This window comes from Gymnoscopelus braueri (assembly GCF_963280865.1).
Source record: "Gymnoscopelus braueri genome assembly, chromosome: 23".
Lineage (NCBI taxonomy): Eukaryota > Metazoa > Chordata > Actinopteri > Myctophiformes > Myctophidae > Gymnoscopelus > Gymnoscopelus braueri.
The window spans coordinates 16,489,041-16,509,108 of NC_137625.1; the positions used below are offsets into that span (position 1 = coordinate 16,489,041).

Here is a 20,068-nt window from a genome sequence, read left to right on the forward strand (position 1 = left end):
TTGTTCTAACGTAAACACTCGGCTACGCAGCAGCAGCAGCCCCTCTAAATCAGTTAATGCTGTTCTTGACGCATTTGTTGGAACTTTAAAGATGACCGTTCGGGGGCCACAAGCCCTTTTTTTTTGATCAGCCTAACACTGCGATAAAAACCACCATGTCCACCGACTTAAATGGCACGAGCCCCTCGTCCCCCCCGTTGCACACAAACATGCATCGGAGGTGTTAAAAACACCGCCAGCACACGGGCCACTTCTGCACCATGATTCACTCTGCCTGAGTCATCCAGCACACGGAGGGTTAAGCATAGAGCTGCAGCGTCTTGCTGCAGTGTCTAAAGCGTTTGGCTTATCACTAGCACGCCAGGAGAAAGGAGAAAAGGGAAGAAAAAAAACATCTCTCTAAAACGTTCCTTTTTTTTGTTTTTTCTTCCAAAAATCCTTTTTATTGCATTTATAACATTTGGCACAGTACAAATTCATGGTGCTTTTACAAGATAAACCTGTAAAGATCCTTTTACTGTTTTTGATAAAGAAAGTCTTCTCGGTATAAATGTTTTTATCTTTTCACTGCATTCTCTGTAGCATCATGGGTTAAAAATCACACAGAATGCCCCCTTTTTTTTTTTTTTAAACAAGTCTACCCTCATTTGTCAAAGTCAAGACAGCATCTTAAACAACTCGTATTTTTAAATAGAAGTTACAAGTTAGAAAATAGTTTCAATTTATTTCTTTTTAATATAATATGCTTCTCTATCACCAGCCCATGGTAGTTTCAACTTCTCCATATATATATTTATTTATAAGCATGTACAACAAGAAATCATCAGTCTCTTTTAAGTTTGCACTCTGTACAAAAAAAAGTAGTTCCTGTCCTTTTTTTTTTCTCATTTTTTTTTGTTGTGCATTCTATTGCATGACTTTATGAGAGAGGGGGTAGAGAGGTAATGGGGGCAGGGCTGGGAGTGAGTTGTGGGGGGTGGGGGGGGGGGTGGGGGGTTGTCCTTTTTGGGGGCAGTTTTCTAAATCTGAGTCTCTTGGACCTTTTCCTTGGTGTGAGTTTTTATGACAAAGGGCTCAGGCAAAGCAGTGGCGCTGCTGGGCAAGGTTCGAGGCAGAGAGTTCCCCACGCTGTTCTCTGTCCATTTCGCCCCATGCCCCGTCGGCTTGTAGGTGTTGTATTTGGGCTTCAGAGTGCTATAGTCCGCCTTGTGGGGGCTGTAGTCCACTTTGTGGGGACTGTAATCCATTTGGGGTTTCTGAGTGTGGGGGCTGAAGTCAGACTTGAACGCGCTGTAGTCCGGTTTGTGGGGGCCGCTGAAGTCCGTCTTGAAGACGGTGTAATCTGCCGTTGTCTTATGGGGGGCATATGGGTCCGGGGGCATGTAGCCACTGCTGTCGGGTTTGGATCTCTGAGTACTGTAGTCCAGTTTGGGCTTGGGCTGAGTGCTGTAGTCTGTTTTGAATGGGCTGTAATCCAGTTTAGGTCTTGGGTGTGTGCTATAGTCAGGTTTAAAAGGACTATAGTCTGATTTAGGTTTGGGCTGTGTGTTGTAGTCTGATTTCAGCGGGCTGTAGTCATGTTTGGGTTTTGGTTGGGTGCTGTAATCTCGTTTGAATGGACTGTAGTCAGTTTTCTGTCTCGGGTGAGTGCTGTAATCTGGCTTAAATGGGCTGTATTCTGGTTTAGTTTTCGGCTGAGTGCCAAAGTCCGGTTTGAATGGGCTATATTCTGTTTTAGACTTGTGAAGGCTATAGTCTGGTCTAAATGGGCTGTAGTCAGCCTTTCTATGAAGGCTAAAGTCTGGAGGGGATTTGTGGCCACTGAAGTCCATAGTGGGTTTGTAGGTGGTATATTCAGCCTTGGGCTTGTGAAGGGTGAAATCGGGTTGGGTTCTGTACTCTGCCTTGGGTTTGTGAAAGCCATAGTCAGACGTGTGGCTGATATAGTCCAGTTTATGGATGCTGTTGTGGTCCCGGATCTCGGGCAGTGAGAGGGCTGTCTCCTGGGTGGCAGAGGCCGGCGGGGGTAGGTCCTCCTCATCAACCTGGATGATCTCCACGGTGCGAGCAGCAGCCACCGTACTCCTCTGCTGGTGGCGCTTTCTGAGTTTGTAGAAGGCAATGAGCATGATGGCAGCCAGCAGCGTGACCGCCACAAAGCAGCCGATGATGATCTTTGTGGTCTTCATCACCTCATCCAGACTTGGGCCCGGCTTGGCTGGCTTGCCGGTCGCTCCTTTAATCGTTGGCCCAGCAGACGGCTTGGCGGCACCCGGGGAACTGTCGGTGCTCTGTAGCAGCACGGTGGGTGTGGAGATGAAGACTGGCTGGAAGACAGAGGGAGAGGCTGTTGTGGTCGTAGTCCCTGCGCCTCCCCCTCCACCTCCGGCCACACCAGCAGCAGCAGCGGCAGCACCGGTTGTGGGTTTGGGCATCTCCGTGGTGGGCCCCAACACCTCCACAGTCACTGTGGTGAAGTAACTCAAGTTTGACGTGTTTAGCTCTGCCGCGCTCACGTTAAGGTAGGCCGAGGCATTGGAATTTCCGGCGGCGTTGGACACCATGCAGGTGTAGGTGCCCGTGTCGCCCGCCAGGACGTTGGAAAAGTTCAGGGTGCCATCGTTGAGGACTGATATTCGTGGATGACCGGAGGCGTGTGTCAGTATAGTTCCATTGGGTAGGAGCCAGCGCACCGAAGACATGGACGCTGTCCGGCACCGGAGCTCGGCCACCCGCTCGGCAGAGATGTTCAAGTCTCTCGGTGCATCGCCAATGAACGGAGCTGAACATTGAAGGCTGTTGCCCTCGTCCCGATCAACGTCCACCAACTGCCGACCTCTGGTTTGGGCAGGTGTGTGGCAGCGTCCACAGCAGGTTGAGTTGGTGGGGATGTACTCCCTTAGCCAACGGGCCAACCACACAGCCTCACAGCCACAGTTCCAGGGGTTGTGGTGGAGATGTAGCTCCACCAGGTACTTGAGTGGAGAGAACAGGTCATGGGGCAACGCACTCAGGTTGTTGTGGGCCAGGTTGAGCTCCACCAGTGACGACAGGTCGTCGAAGGCGTTACGCTCTATCACGGTGACCTGTGAGTTCATCACCCACAGCTTTTTGAGAGAGCGCAGGCCCCTGAAGGAGCCTGGCTTGATCTCTGGAAAGAGGTTCTCTGAAATCTCCAGCTCCTCCAGTCCCTTGAGAGGGCTTAGGTTGGGCATTTCGCCTTTTATGTTGCACATGCCCAGGTTTAGGTACTTGAGGTTCTGCAGGCCCTCAAAGGCCCCCTCCGAGATATACTCCAGTTTCCTCAGCTCGCCCAGGTCCAAGCGCATGAGCGAGGGCACCCGGTTGAACGCATAGGAGGGGATGCTCTCAATGGGGTTGTTCCTCAACCACAGTTCCCTCAGTTTAGAAAGATACTCAAAGGCCCCGCTGGGCACCACCGTCAGCCGGTTGTCGAACAGCTCCAGCGTGTTGAGGCTGGTGAGTCCGTTGAACGCCCCCACCTCAATCTGACGTATGGCGTTGCGCCCCAGCTGAAGCACCTCGAGGTGGTGCAGGTGCCGGAAGGAGTCGGCCTGCACCGCCTCGATGGCGTTCTCCATCAGATTGAGGTGGCGCGTGTTGGCCGGGATGCCCGGGGGCACGCGGCTGAGGCCGCGGCGGGTGCACACCACCTTGCCCTGTTGACTACTGCAGGAGCACTGCGGCGGGCAGCCCTGGGGCCCCGGAGCCGCCGCGGCCGCCCCTGCCAAGGCCAGCGAGGCGCTGCTCCACGCTCGCGCCATCAGGAACACCACACAGAGCAGGGCGGCTTTCCTGGCTCGACGCACAGCTACCCGCCCCAAGAGACTCATGATGTGGCACATTCATAATTCAGCATCATCCGGGGGGGGTGGATGGGGGGGTGTTGGTGGGGGAGAGAGAGAGAGTGGGGCCGTTTTGGGGCTCTGGGGGTTCGGGGGGGGAGATGGTAGGGTCGGTCAACCTTTTTGTGAACCAGGGGAGAGAGGGTGGGTGAAGGTGGCTGGAGAGGGACAGCAGGAGGCAGATTTTGAAGCTTACTAGAAGGCAAGGGGACTTGCCCTATCCTGGATTAAGCTATGCTTTTTTTTTTTTTTCTCCCATGGACTGCGCTCAAGGGCGGGAGGGGATGGGAGGGGGGAGTGGGCTGGTTTTTCTGAAGCGTGTGCATGAGCAGGACATGATGGCAAATTAAGCAACTGAAAAACCGGATTACAAGACGGAGGAGGGTAGGGTGTTACAGATTGATGCAAATAGGGGTTGAAACACTAGACACCTACCTCAAGTTAATTTTTTTTTTACAGGTCCTTGAACTGAGATATTTAGCTTTCCTCCTGTGTGCAATCACAGAAAAGAGCTGTGGTGTTCAAATCAGCTGCGTGTATAATCCCAAGAGCAGTAAAGAAAGCCTTTTTAATGTCTGCTCTGTCAAACAGAAATCAATGCCAAAGCTTTTAACCAAGACGAAGCCTTTCTTTTTTTGTAAATCCATACATCCAAAGAGAAAGATCTGAAGGCCCACTGTGATTCCCGTTTTTGTTCCTTTCCTTATATCAGGAAAAAAAAGAGGAAAAAAAAAAAACTGGTTTTAGAGGTAAAGAATCCAGTCAGGCTCCAAGCAAGGATGCGTTCCTCTGCTCGCTCGCCATCGGCTCCTGTTCTCTCGCTTGCCCTTGGAATCCGACAGTCGATCCTTCTGCTAGACGCCTTCCCCAAGTCTCCATAGCATAGGCGACCGCACAACACACACACACACACACACACTCACACACGCACGCACTCACACACACACACACACACACTCTCTCACACACGCACGCTCACATGCACGCTTCTCTGCACAGCGAAACCCGAGGCAGAGGGAAAAAACAAAAAAGGAGATATGAGAAGAGAGGGGGTGGGTTTGTGTAACGAGCTTGAAGAATGGAAATTCCACAGTCCTTTTTCAAAATGTTCTTTGCCTTTTTGTTTGCTGGCGGGGGGGTTGAGAAAGAGGAGGTTAAAAAAAGAAAAAGAGAAACGAAAGCAGCCCCCTCCTCTCCTTTTTTCTCCGTTCACTTTTTTTGGTGGTCAATCGCCCGCTCGCTCGGTCGGTCGGTCAGTCCAGCCCCCCTTTTTTTTCCTCTCAGTTCTCTCTCGCTCTCTCCTGTCTTGTCTCTGTCTCTTGGCGTTAGTGTGGTTAATGTCCACTCGTGGGTATTTTGTCCGACCCTTGCTCGTGTGGTCGTCCTCGTCGGTGGAGCCGGTGGTGAAAAGGCTCAGGCGACACGCGCTGCTGTCATATGCGTCGCTTTCCTCTTAACTAGCGCTGTGCGCTCTTCCTCTCTTCCTGCCTCGGCAGCGGCAGTGGCAGCAGTAGCAGCGGACGCGCGCACACGCCCGGCGCACACACACACACGCGCACGAATGAACACGCGCGGACCATCTCCCGTGCACCACACCACACCACGCAGCAGCAGCAGCAGCAGCAGTACTAGTAGCGGTCGCGGCAGCAGTGCACTGCACACACAGCGGCAGCTGCAGCCTGCCTCCCGCACACTTCCCAATAATCCGTCAATTTCTTTGGGGGGGGGGGGGGGGGAGTTCGGGGGGTTGTGGCAGGGTTGAGTGAGGTGGGTTGGAGGAGGAGGAGGAGGGGGGGAGTTGAGCGAGAGGCTCTTCCAGAGAGAAACGCGATAGCGGCGTTGTAGTTATAGCAGCAATAGGAGGAGAAAGAATGAGCTCTCTTCTCTCTCTCTCTCTCTCTCAGTGTCTTGTTCTCCCCTCTCCCAGAGACTTTGTCTTCATTCCGCTTTTATCTTCTTATTTTCTCTTCTAGTTTTTTTGTTGTTGCTTTCCAAGCGGATCCCTCTTTGGTCCTTTATCCGTTTGTTTCCTTCTTTCTTTTTTTCCTTTTCGTGTGGATTGATTGACTCCCCCCTGCCAGCGTAGTGTGGGACTGGGGGAAGAGGGGCGCGATGCGAAGCAGCGCGGCTTAGAGGCGTGACGTTAACAGCAGCGTCGGTGTGGAAAGGATCCGTTGTAGCAGCAAAACAGAGAGAGAGAGGGAGAGAGAGAGAGAGAGAGGGGGGGGGGGAGAGAGAGCGCACCGGGGCTTGCATCTCTCTCTCTCCCCCCCCCCCCTCCCTCTCTGTGTCTCTCTGCAGTGTCCTGAGGTAGTTGGGTGAGCTCAAAGCACTCTCTTTTGAGCCCTAGTCCTTCAGAAACCCCCTTCTTTTCTCCCACTCTCTTTTCTGCTCTCTCTGTCTCCCCTTTTTATTTCATGTTTGTGTGGGTGTTCTGTGGCATCCAGGGGGCTTCCTACAGCTCAGGGGTTAGTGGACAGACAGACGGAGGACTGACTGGGCAAGAGAGAGAGAGATAGAGAGAGAGGGGGGAGATGGACAGCAGCGTCCCCACGGCAACCACGTTTTTTAACCCCCGTCGCCCCGGTGATCGCGGGGTCGCTCCGGTATTTCCTACACGCTCTCCGGATTCACCCTACTTCCGCTCTCTCACCACCTCTCTCTCTCCCTCTTTCTCCGCTCTCTCACACCCTCTCTCCCTCTTTCTCCGCTCTCTCACCCCCTCTCTCTCCCTCTCTCTCTCCCTCTTTCTCCTCTCTCTCACCCCCTCTCTCTCCCTCTTTCTCCTCTCTCTCACCCCCTCTCTCTCCCTCTTTCTCCTCTCTCTCTCTCTCTCACCCACTCTCTCTCCCTCTTTCTCCTCTCTCCCACCCCCTCCTTCTCTCCCTCTTTTCCTGCTCTCTCTCTCACCCCCTCTTTCTCCGCTCTCCCTCTTTTTCCGCTCTCCCACCCTCTTTCTCTCTCCCTCTTTCCCCTCTCTCTCTTTCTGTTTGTCTGTCTGTATCTTTTTTACCTCTCTTTCTCTCCTCCCTGCTCTGTCACTAGTGGTGGAAAAAGTACTCAGATTCTTCACTTAAGTAAAAGTACCAATACTGCAATATAGAAATACTCTGTTACAAGTAAAAGTCCAGAATTAAAAATGTACTTTGAGTAAAAGTACAAAAGTATTGGCATCAAAATGTAATTAAAGTACCAAAAGTAAAAGTACTAAAATGTTTGAAAATAGCAGATCTACAAGCTCACAACACGTCGCGATGCGGCACATTGTGAGCTTGTAGATCGGATATTTTCAAATAGCCTATGTATAAAATAGGGCTAAAGTGGTTGTATGTTTCATAACCTTATAATTTATATCTGCAAAGTAACTAGTAACTATAAGTTTTCAAATAATTGTAGTGGAGTAAAAGTACAATATTTGCCGCTGAGATGTAGTGGAGTAGAAGTAAAAGTATTGGAAATTGGAAATACTAAAGTAAAGTATACAAATACCTCAAAACTTTACTTAAGTAAATGTACTTAGTTACTTTACAGCACTGTCTGTCACACTCTGCTTTATTGGCACGGATGTTACAACAACAGTATTGCCAAGCAGTGGTGTACTCACATTTTTTTTTACTTAAGTAAAAGTACTAGAGTAAAAGTACATTATTATTGGCATCAAAATATACTTAAAGTATCAAAAGTAAAAGGTACTCATTATGCAGAATGTCCCTTTTTCAAATGTATACAATTCCTAAGAAAATAGCAGATCAACAAGCTCACAACGCGTCACTTTGTTTTGAGCTTGTAGATCGCCTATTTTCAAATAGCAAAGTATATAGGGCTTAAGTAATTAATGCATTTTTGTAATAATAATTTAAATCTACAAACTAACTAGTAACTAACGTTTTGTAGTTGAGTAAAAGTAACATTTTTGCTTCTGAGATGTAGTGTAGTAAAAGTATAGGATATTTGAAATATTCCAGTAAATTACACGTTCCTCAAAATTACAGTTTTTAAGTAGATGTACTTAGTTACTTTACACCACTGTTGCCAAGGCATCAAGAACGAATCAAACAAAATGGTAAAAAAAGAAGAAGAAAATAGTTGCACATTAATGTTTGAACGTGTGTTCCAATGTTACAAAACTGTGTTTGTGTTTGTTTGTGATATTGTAAGTGTTATACTTATGTTATCGAACACAATTAGATCATAAAATTATTGTAATTCAATGTATTTGGCATGTTTATCTGACAACAAACAATCACAACAATCATTGTTCATTTCATATTCATTATTCATCATTATTCAACTCTCTTGCGTGCTCTCTCTCTTTCTCTCTCTCTCTCTCTCTCTCTCTCATATATAGTTTAATTCAATATTCTTGATTGAGCCTCTGTACTACACAGTAGTACAGAGAATGTTGCTACATATTCTCAAAGGTTAGTGTAATTAAACAACTAAAAATACACCAGTATTATGAACACAATTCAGAGAAAATATTATTTAATTATGATACTCGGAGTGAGACTCGCAATAAAATATTCACAATATTTATGTCGGTAAGTATAATGCTTTGGCAATATGAGAATTATTGTCATGCCAATAAAGTTTATTTTAATTGAATTGATAGAAGAAGACATTAGTAAAAACAGACAAAATATTATGTTAATTAAAATATTATGTTAATTAAAGGCATGTTCTAAGTAAAGTAAGTGATATTGAGAGAGATCTAACACAATTTACCCAAATAAAGACACACAGCCCAATCGACTTCTCTGCCATCAATATCATGAATTTGTGTTTAATCAAAATGTGTTATCTTAGGTTTTGCTGTGGTTAACTACCTAAAACCTATATACTCGGTTGACGGGCGTTTCCCCCATAGCTCAATGCCAGGGCTGCTCCTTTTTTTCTCTCCCCTCACTACCAAATATCTTTCCCAAAAAATAGCTGATCTACAAGCTCACAAAGCGTTGCAAGCTTGCAGATTTGCTACTTTCACCAAGTGTTTACCCCAGAATAGGGACGCTAGGTTTTAAGTGGTTCATCTTATATTTAGTTTTCGTTAGACTTATGTCTTTTGGGATAGTTATGTGTTGTGTGATTTGTGTAGTCTTATGGTTGGAATTGCTTGTCTGATGTGTTTTTCTGCTACTTTTGATTGCTTTTTTTGTGTCTGTAGTATTATGTAGTATAATAAAGTAAGTAAAAAGTTAAAACAAAAAGATAAATTATGGAGATGAGCTAAACTCAAACCTGGTGTGGTTTGAGTTGAGTCAGTCGAGTCCTGTTTCAAACGACGAAGCAATCGTGGTTTACAACTATATTCTCTCTCTCTTTCTCCCTCTCTCTCTCTCCCTCCCCAACCTTAGCTCACGTGGGCCAACTCTTCACATTCCCTGTTCATCTTTTATTTCACTCCCCTCCATTTCACATATTTGTCCCCTGTCGCTTCTCATCCCTACAGCTCTCTATGTGTTTTTATGTTCTCTCTGTGTGTGTGTGTGTGTGTGTCCTCATCTAACCTCTACTATTTTCAGTTGTCTGTTTTTCTTTTTTTTTGGGGGGGGGGGGGCGTGGGGGGAGAAAGTGTTAGAGAGTGGAGAGCGAAGGTTCCAGTGATCAACACACTCCCCTCATGAATGATTGCACTATACGAAGCACCGCCTCTCTCTCTCTCTCTCTCTCTCTTCCCCCCCCCCCCCCCAGTAGTCTTTTATCCAGACAGACTCAATCCGTCTCTCTCGTTCTCACTCTCATCCAGTGGGGGTCTACTCTATTTTTGGGCGACGAGCCAAAACGGGCTTCAGATCAAGCTGCAGTCGTCCTGAGATGACTTGACATGGTGGTACGCGCTGTTGGTCTACGTTTAACTCGGGTCGGACAGGCGGGTCCATTTGGTTCCATTTGCACACTCTAGTATATGGCTTCGCCAGACGTTTGGGTGGACAGAAGGAGATAGACGACCGTCTGGCTTATGCGAGACTATTTTTGTACACTTTGAGTTACAGAGGTCAGTTTGGTTCATATATCTATCAGTCATTTTACAAATGGTTACTTCAACACTGAGGATGTAACTTTACTGGAGATGTGATTAGTGCCAAATCAAAATAATAACACATTTTGTTGGTTTGTTTTTCAATTAATTTGAATCTCAGTGGGAGATTAGATGAAAACAATAAAACAAATCAATAAAACAAATCTACAAAGATTAAATAAAAACTGCACAGACTTTTTTTTTTTTTTAACTGACTAGTTGAAATCCATGTATACATAATTGAATAAAAACAAGAAAATTAAGCAGCCATGATTCATGATTACTATAAAATATCTTGGAAATAATATTAGTCACTTTCATGTCTCTTTTTTATTTGTATTTTTTGTTTTTGAACTTTAATCAGTCTTTGTAGCAGTATATCATAACTTGAAACTTGGCGCGTCTGCTTTATACATTGGGTGATAAAAAGCAGGCTGCTCTCGTTGAAGCCATGAGATGGGATAGATATTTCACAAAATAAGGGGTAAAAACAAAATGAAAGGGAATCTATTCCTTTGATGACTAGAAAGATACAAATAAAAGCTCATTGCTGGAGGCACTTGATTTGTGTCATCAATCTTCCACACTTTTTTTTTGCTCAAATGCTATTTTGCTCGTCCTCTCTCTCTCTCTAACTCTACCCACTGTCAGTGGTGGAAAGTAACTAAGTACATTTACTTAAGTACTGTACTTGAGTACAATTTTGAGGTATTTGTACTTTACTTGAGTATTTCCACTACTTTTACTTCTACTCCACTGCACCTCAGAGGCAAATATTGTACTTTTACTCCAATACAATTATTTGAAAACTTGAGTTACTAGTTACTTTTCAGATATGAATTATGATATAATGAAACACACATTAACCACTTTAACCCTATTTTATACCTAGGCTATTTGAAAATAGCCGATCGACAAGTAGATCGACTTGTAGATCTGCTATTTTCAAATATTTAGTACTTTTACTTTTGGTACTTTAATTACATTTTGATGCCAATACTTTTGTACTTTTACTCAAGTAAATTTTGTATTCTGGACTTTTACTTGTAACAGAGTATTTTTAATTGCAGTATTGGTACCTTTACTTAAGTAGATAATTTGAGTACTACTTTAGAAGTCTCTAAGCAGGGCGAACTTTGACCCTCCGTTTCTCTATAAACGGCTCCCGCAAAGGTCACGTGGAAGAAGCCGCCAAAACGAGCGCCATCTCCCCTTTACCTTCCTCAGCCTCCTGTCGTAGGAGAGGCCAAAGGAACGCACCCCCCCCCTCCTCCTCCTCCTCCTCCCGCCCTGTCACCTCCTGCACCTCCCCTTGTCCAATGAGTCGTACGAAGCATCTCCTATATTAGAAACGGGAAGCATTGTGGGTAATTCATGGATGGTAAGACCAGCCATGATGGTGTTACTAGGGGTGTGTGCGCGTGTGTGCGTGTGCGTGAGAGCGAGGGAGAGAAAACACACTAGCTAGGGGAAGGTCATCATGCCTGTAGCGCAGTACGCTATTCCCACCAGCACAGGGGTACGGTGCACAGCCCTCTATCTCTCACCCCCCCCCCCCCCACACACACACACACACACACACACACTAATTCAGCGCAAACTCACACGGAGAGCACACACACACACACACACACACACACACTAATTCAGCACAAACTCACACAGAGCGCACACACACACATACACACACACACACACACACACACACACGCACACTCACACAATTTTCCAGCTCACTTCACAGCACACTGCCACAGTTGAATAGGAACGGGCTTCATTGAAGCGCACGTAACGAGCAAAGCATGTCTGCAGAGAGGGAGAGGGAGAGAGAGAGAGAGACAGACACAGGGGGGTTTTCCTGCTTTCCTCTGCATTGGTTCCACAGGGAATTCCCGCTATCAACCAGTACCCGGCGCCTCGTCGGGGATGCCACAACCAAACGAGAGCATGCAACTGTGCATGTTTGATCATGCACACTCTAAGCACTAAGTTTGCATACTGCTTAACCACTATATACTTTGTTGGCCGGATTCTCTGTACTTGGTCAACCCCCCCTACACACACACACACACACACACACACACACACACACACACACACACACACACACACACACACACACACACACACACACACACACACACACACACACACACCAAACTGACCCGGTGTGAAACATTGTGAGCTTGTAGAACGCCTTTTTTTGTGGAACGTTCGCCTTATTATAATGACATGCTCAGAATAGGGACACAACGCACACACACACACACACACACACACACACACACACACACACACACACACACACACACACTCTTAACATGATGTTTGAATCTACCGGACTCCGACTGAAGCTCGTTCCTGCTTCAGAGTCAGCTGACATAGTGTCGACTCCAACTCTATAAAACATGGACTTTTATTTGCCTGGAAGTGAATAGAATCTCCTGACAACCTCTCTGTCAGGACACTTTTGAGTACAATGGCACATGAGAGTGTCAGGTTCTCTCTGTGAGCTGCAGTGTGTGTGTGGCTATGGGCTAGTGACCCAGAATGGGTTTGGGTCTGTCCACAAAAAACGGACAGAAATGGTCCATTGACCCTTAATGGGAGCATGCCTGGCAGGGCGTCTCTCTCTCGGTTTCTCTTCAGACTGTCTCACTGGTTCTCAACAGTTTCAGGCTGTGATCCCCCAAAATAATCAGATTTGAACTGGGGACCCTCCACCCTGACGAGAACCTGCTCTTCCACGGATAAATATTGTGAAAATAGCAGATCTACAAGCTCGGTTGTGTGAGCTTGTTGATCTGCTATATGTATATATATATATATATTTTTTTGCCTCTTTCTTATATTAGACAGTTTTTATAGTATAGTTTGTTGATTACTTTTGCAGTTATGGTCTTTTTTGTTTTGTTTTAAAAAGGTCTAAAAAAGTCGTTAAATTGTCACCTCAATCTCATCTGGGGAACCTCCAAATGATGTGGGGACCCACATATTGAGAATCACTGATGTATCTCTCCCTCCACCTTTTTTTTACTATCACTCCTTTGTCTTTCATTATCAGGGGACATCCTCGCATCCTGCTTATTTTCAGTTATGCTGTCCAGCCGAGCATCCAGGTCCTCCTAATAACGCGGCACATATCCAAAATGGCTGACCTCTCGCGTCGTAGCTCCGCGTTGACCTGAAATGGCCCGGACGTTTTTTGTGTGTGTGTCAGCACCTTGTGGTCTCTGCAAGGATTTGCCAAGGTCTTCTTGCCCAGAGGGACGTGTGTGTGTGTGCGCGTGGTGGCTTGTGCTGCATTCCTGATATTGTCCTAACAAGCCAGCCAGAATCACTCTACCTACCTGGTAGCATTTTTTCCCATGTATTTATTTTATGTTGTTTGGAACATAACAGCCCCTTACGGGTCCGTTTGGTTCCATTTTGTACACACATTGTTAAATGACACAAAACATAAAATGTGGGGACCGTGGTCCTTAAAAAATAAATAAAAAAAGCTTATCACTGTGGTAGGAGATTGATGGTTGATGCAACCAATCAAAGCTTCTGATCAGGACTCCAGCACGGTTAGGGGAGGGTCATTTGTCCAGTATGTTAACCCATTAAAACCGGGAAAGCATCTGTCATTTTAGATTTGAGTGTTGGCTATTAAAAAAAATGCAGAGCGCTGTCGCCTCACAGCTAGAAGGTCCTGGGTTCGATTCCCGCCGGGGACGCTGGGGGCGTGTCTTCTCCTCCGCGTCATCAGCGCCCATACCCTAGGTGGGGTTGGCGAAAGGGCCCACTCTGTGTGGAGTTTGCATGTTCTCCCCGTGTCTCCTAGGGTAGTTAATACCCTCACAAAAACATGTAGTAATCCTGGTCGCTGATCGCCTGATGGAGGGGAAGGGAACTGGTTGGAATAACGTGTTCCTTCCACGTGCTACGTCCAACCAGGGAAACTCTCCCCTGTCAGGTGACAAGAAGGTCAGTTGGCTCTCATGCATTGAAGGAAGCATGAGCTCGGCCCTGGCCTCCCTAGGCTGGTGGGGGACTGGTGTAGGGCTGTGTAGCGCCCAGGATCACTTAGGAAATTGGCACCGGGTGAAAAAAATGGGTTACTAAAATCGCGGGATAAAAATTTGGATGAAATTTGGATTGAAATGCAGATCTACAAGCTCACAGCTGCGAGCTTGTACATCTGATATTTTTGAACATATTCTTTTTGAAAAAATCTTGAAAAATCTATCAATTTGGGGTCCTTGGCACAAAAAAAAGTTTTGAGAACTACTGATTCAGAAGTCATTTGTAGAATCGGGTCTTCATGGGTTAGGCAGCGAGGCGGGTCAGAGCCTCCGGTCCTTGCGTGTGTCACCACGCTGCCACACGGGGCATCCTGACAAGGAGAAGTCTGCACGGTCACGCCAGGGGCTAGGATTTTTCTTACCTCCGGGACTGTGTGGCGGGCGGATGATGGCTTGGTACGTGCTTGTCACATATGTGGCCCACTCGCCTGCCCGCCTGCTGTGCTGCTGGCTCCTGTGGCAGGGATTGGGAGGGTTGGAGGTCAGTCGGCACGTTCTAGGGGGGGGGGTGAGCGTTTGCACGGCTCTGTGTGTGTGTGTGAGAGCAAACCGTACGGAACCGGGCCCCTAGGGTGATTGCGGGCAAATCTGGGATGCGGCCAGTCTGCATGTAGGTCAGCAGCCCGCGTGCGCGCACTCGTTTTCCATTCCGTTTGGGGGGAATGGCCTGAAGTATGGTATAGCAGCAGCGCTAATCAGATTAGAGGAATGTACAGTAATTATACACTGATAGATCTAATGATAATGTCATCGCATCTGACATGGCCAGGAACCAGGATTTACAGTATGCGCTGTCTGTCCTTGAAGCCGTCAAGATATCGTAGCCTGTCGGGCAGAAACATGGTCATGTCCAACAAACTGTCACTTTTCAGGAAATGTCAAAATTAACCTGTGTTCCAATAGATCCAATTTAGTTATTATTTAGTTGCAAGCTCTTGTTTCTACTTTTCCTTGGTTCAGTATTTATAAAAACCCACACTTTCACTTTGAAAACGTTTCAAATATCTACTGAGCTTGTAAATCGGCTATTTTCACTACTCTTGGGCGACACTCTTGAACAACAGTAGGGCCTTCATTTACGAAAAAAAACATTTCTGACGATATGCTTGTGTGTGTGTGTGTGTGTTTCTCAAGGAGACAGGAGGTACACTATTTTGGGATTTGGCTTGGGTTTGTGTGTTTGCACATGCATGCACACACCTGCGCTCTGTTCTGTTCTGTCCTCAACCTACAGTATGTATATAGACTACCGTACTTCTATAGTAATTATCCAGCGTTTGCTTATTACCATTTGCTTGAACCTTTTTTTAGAGTACTCTAACATGCACGCACGCACGCACACAAAACAAACACAATGATGACCTTGAGGGAGACGACTTTGTTCAGACATTTCAATTCCACTTCATTTCAATGTCCAATAATAATTCTGCAAGAGATTACAAACACACGTGCATGCGCGTACACACACACACACACACACACACACACACACACACACACACACACACACACACACACACACACACTACAAATACACACGCGTTTGCTATCAGTGTCCCAGTGCGAACTTTCATTGCTTGCGAGGGTTTTTTCTGTTTATCTTAATTCTCATCTCTCTCTCTGTCTCACACACACACAGAGACACACACACACACACACACACACACACACACACACACACACACACACACACACACACACACACACACACACACACACACGCACACAGCAATTATTTGCCAGTTTGTCTAGAGATCATATGGAGTGATAGGGGATATTAGTGATGCCCGTCTGGCCCTGCTCGAGTTTGTTTGATTCAGCTCGAGTTTGTTTACTTCAGCTCACCTCCCATGAACCTCCGTGGTTTTGTTGTTAACAACACCACTGTTACACACTGTCACTTTGTACATTTGAAACACATACGGCTCGACTCCAGTACAATATAACACTAAATCAAATTAGACCTATTTGATCCCGCGGGGGGAATCCAATTTTCAGCTTCACCCAGCTGATTGCTGCCCAACTAGAGCCGTTTAAGGCTAAGTGTCTTGCTTCAGGGACACATTGCTGGGGGGCTGGGAATCGAACCTGGGACCTTCTGCTTGCTTCCCAGGCGGGCTCTTTAACCCATTCAGCGCAACCCGTTGTGGAGCTTGTAGATCTGTCATTTTTTTGTTGAAATACTCAAGTAAAGGCAATATACCACAACAGTATGCAGTACTTGAGTAGTAAATATACTTAGTTACTTTACCACTGCACTGGAGTTGCACAGCTTCCTATGTGGATCCTGGAATCATGTCCACATGATTTGATGTTTAAACTACATTATCTACTTTTGATGTGTTTTTTCAGTTATCGGCAGTAGGGCTGGTTTCATTCCCCCTGGCTCTTGTCTTCTTGCACTTTGTGTGTCTTTCCCTTTTTCCTTTTCTCTGTCTTCACCTCTTATCTTCCCTTTTTGTCCTCTTTACCTCTTTAATTTGTCTTCTATTGACCTGCTTATTTCTTTTCATCAATTTCTCAGTCTAGCAGCCCTCTTTAGCTCAATATTTCATACTGTGTATCCATGGTCTAATATCTGGATAATTGTGTTTGCTCATTGATTGCATGCGAGTGCGAATGTTGACACACACACACACACACACACACACACACACACACACACACACACACACACACACACACACACACACACACACACACACAGGAACAATCAGGACACCGCAACCTCAAGGTTGACTGTAAAAATAAAATAAAAAGACAACGACAACATCACCATTGACTTATGTCCGTCTGCATTTCTCTTCTTGAACTGTTCATCCTCATTTCTATTCCTTCGCATCGACATTGCAATAGTATCAGACCTAAAAGCACACCGCGTGTTGCTGATGTCACGGCGTCGTCGTTGTGAGCTTGTAGGTCGGTGCTACGCCGTCGTGCAAAGCCAAGTATCTGGGCTTTTGTGGTTTGTTGTGAATCCATCCATGTTGAGGCTCTGCTGAGGCTTCAGACTAATAGACTCCACCGTGTTGACTTGTTTGTAGCAGCTCCCAGAGCAAGGATTAGCCTTAGCTCCATGCTAGCTGGAAGCAGCGTTGCCAGATTTTGTGAGGGAAATGAGCCAACACCAGGTCCATGACAACATTTGAAAATAGCCGATCTACAAGCTCTCTTCGTAGATCGGACACATGCATATTAACGTGTGCCATGAAAATGTTTAAGAACCACTGGTTTATAAACATTAGGAAACGAGCCCAAATAAGCAACTACACTTTATAAAATGCTACCTGCAACTATCAATATTAAGAGAGAGAATATAAGCGACTTTACAGAAAAAAACAAGCCCAAAGTCTCCCATATAAGCAGACATGGCAACACTGTCTGGAAGCAGAAGAGAGGTGTTGTTAGCTTAACGTAAATTTCCTTACTTGACTCCCTCAATGCGTTTTCCTCCTTTGGTCACCCCTATGTTATACTTGACCGGAGTCCCCCGGGGTCTAGGCACCCTACTTTTTTTCCTTCTGCACCAAATCGTTTCGCCACAACAAGCTCACAACTTATCGCGATGTGTTATGAACTTGTAGATCTGCTATCTTTGCAAAGTGTTTGCCCCAGAATAGGAACATTAAGGTTTATGTAGGTAACATCCCCGAGCACGTGGTCTCTCTCTCTGTCTCTCTGTCTCTCTGTCTCTCTCTCTGTCTCTCTCTATCTGCCAGAGCAGGGATTAGCCCTTGTGCCATGTTAGCTGGAAGCAGAAGAGAAATGTTGTTCAGCTTAGCGCAGTTCCCCCCCCCCCCAAAACCCAATCAGTGTTGAATTAAGTAAATCAAATAAACACACCAATTCACTGCGTCATCATCCATAATTGAAAATGAGACTGTTTAAGTCTGGCAGCCACTTTGCTTGCCGTTCAGCTTTGGGCTTTGTCCTAATTGTGTGTGGTTGATTTCAAAGTTGTTTTCCTCCAAAGTGTATTAATGGTGTTGTTTATATATTGGGTTAGCCGTGCAATCGCAATAATGGCGCTGTAATGGAGAGTTAGCTATGTTTATGTTCCCCAAACCCTCAGTCAATTCACAGTTTATAGGATAAGGCCTTGTTCTCTAATCCAGGATGACACATCATATCTGTTGGGTGGAAACCTCATGCGTCCAAAACAGGCTACTTTTCAGGATTCAAATTCAAAAACCGCAAAAGCAGCAGATCTACAAGCTCAACATGCGTCGCTTTGAGCTTTTAGATATGCTACTTATGATGCTTTTGTGTGACGCTGTAGTATGTTAGTATGATCAAGTAGGCCGTTGATTTATGAAAAAAACACAAACAACATTGAGATTGGAGGTGTCTGTCCTACAGAGACGATATGCCATAGTTGTTTATAGATGTTGTGATACTATCATATACTGTACGTACAGACCCCCCCCCTTTCCAATTAGCCCCACAGTGTTTATCCCTCCTGTAAATATGAACTCACTGCTTAACAGAAACAAACTTTACAGTATCACCCGTATTGCCTCCAAAATCATCGGACTTCCCACACACACACACTTGCTGATATGAACAATAAGGCCATCACACTCTTAGAACTTTCGATAACAAATGACACTAATCATCCCCTGTATCGCTACTTCGACCTCATGCCATCTGGTCGGAGATACAGAACCCTAAAGTGGAATAAGGTTCGTTTTAGCAGGAGTTTTGTCCCCTCAGCCATCGCAGCATTAAACCAACTGCCCCGTCCATAGGAGGGTTTTCTGTGTACAGTGGGGACCTCATGTTTTTGTCTTGTGATATGTTGTTTTTGTTGTTATGTTGTTTTTTGTTATTAACTCATTCAGTGCCACTGGACGTCTAAGACGTCCGTCAATATAAGCCATGAGTGCCACTGGACGTCTAAGACGTCCCAAAAAAAAAATACAAAAAATGTTCAGAACCCAAGATATGATGATTTGAAAATATTCTGCTCCATTCACTCTTTGTTTAACTTCTTACTGAAAAAGGCTGTATCTCGGCTCCTAAGCACTTTTTTTTAACAATGAATTTTGGCTGTGGCACTCAGAGCCAAACTGCCATAAATAAGCCGGGCACTGAATGAGTTAACGAACAGACCTTGTGAAGACAATGTTCCCCTTGGGCACAATAAACATTATTATTATTATTAGGTTTAAATATTCAATCATTTTGCTGCCATCCCAAAAGTGGGTGTGTCCTGCCTAATCGTCTTAATGGCGTCTTTCTCTTTCTCTCTCTTTCTCTTTCTCTTTCTCTCTCTCTCTTCTCACTCCCTCGCCATATGCTAATGCCCCCTTTTCCTGTCCCGGTCGTGTCATTGGTCAGCAGGCCTCATTAGGATTCGCGGCGCATCGGCGTGTGTGCGTTCATCACTATGTCGCCTTGCCAACCGCAGCGCCTGTAGGAAATGGATGTCTCTTTTGCTCAGCAATGTGGAGGTAAAAACAGAGTCATTCACCGCAGTGAGAGCAACTAAATCTCCCCGACTTTTAGCTTCTAACGGTGCAGGTCTTCTCTGAACCCCCCCTCCCCTCTCTGCAGCTCCAAGTTAGTAAAACACCAATGTAAATTGTACAGCAAGAATACAAAACAATCAATTAAAAATATTCCGGGTTTTCCGGGTTGAAAGTGGATAATACCAGACCAGTGCCAACAGTGCTTTTTTTTCCTTCTATCTCCAGCGGCTTCTTCCCATATCGGCGCACACCATCTCAGTTCAATTCCATTTCTCAGCGCTCGCATTGTGAGAGCTCAAACAATGATTCATTGTGCCCGTAATGGCAGCTTTGTATTGCCTTGATGCTGACACCGTCATATCGTCACAGCTCTTTGTTTAGCTTTTAGATAATGACAAGTGTGACAAGTGGTAGCTGTTGGAGGTAATTACATTGGTATTGTAGTGCATCAAAATGCCTCTTGGCTTTGTCTTCAAAAAGGCATCTTACACGAATCGACGCTACGAAGCCTCTTACTGTTAAAGGGCATGACCACTGTGGTAGAGGTTTGGGTTGTGTAGTTACCTTGCCATGATGTAACTCCAAAGATAGACAAGAAATCAAAAATAATTGCTCCATTGATCCGGATCTTCAAATAGTAAA

At 45.8% G+C, this 20,068-nt stretch overlaps 2 protein-coding genes across 3 annotated transcripts in view; one reads left to right on the forward strand and one right to left on the reverse strand.

The window, feature by feature from the left end:
- snd1 (staphylococcal nuclease and tudor domain containing 1) overlaps positions 1 to 20,068 on the forward strand; it is a 352,436-nt gene that overhangs the window by 159,301 nt on the left and 173,067 nt on the right. The window lies entirely within an intron of this gene.
- Positions 412 to 6,001, reverse strand: lrrc4.1 (leucine rich repeat containing 4.1). Its single transcript, XM_080421300.1, has one exon. It carries the CDS (start codon positions 3,864 to 3,866, stop codon positions 1,020 to 1,022), a length of 2,847 nt encoding a protein of 948 aa, XP_080277426.1. The 5' UTR covers positions 3,867 to 6,001; the 3' UTR covers positions 412 to 1,019.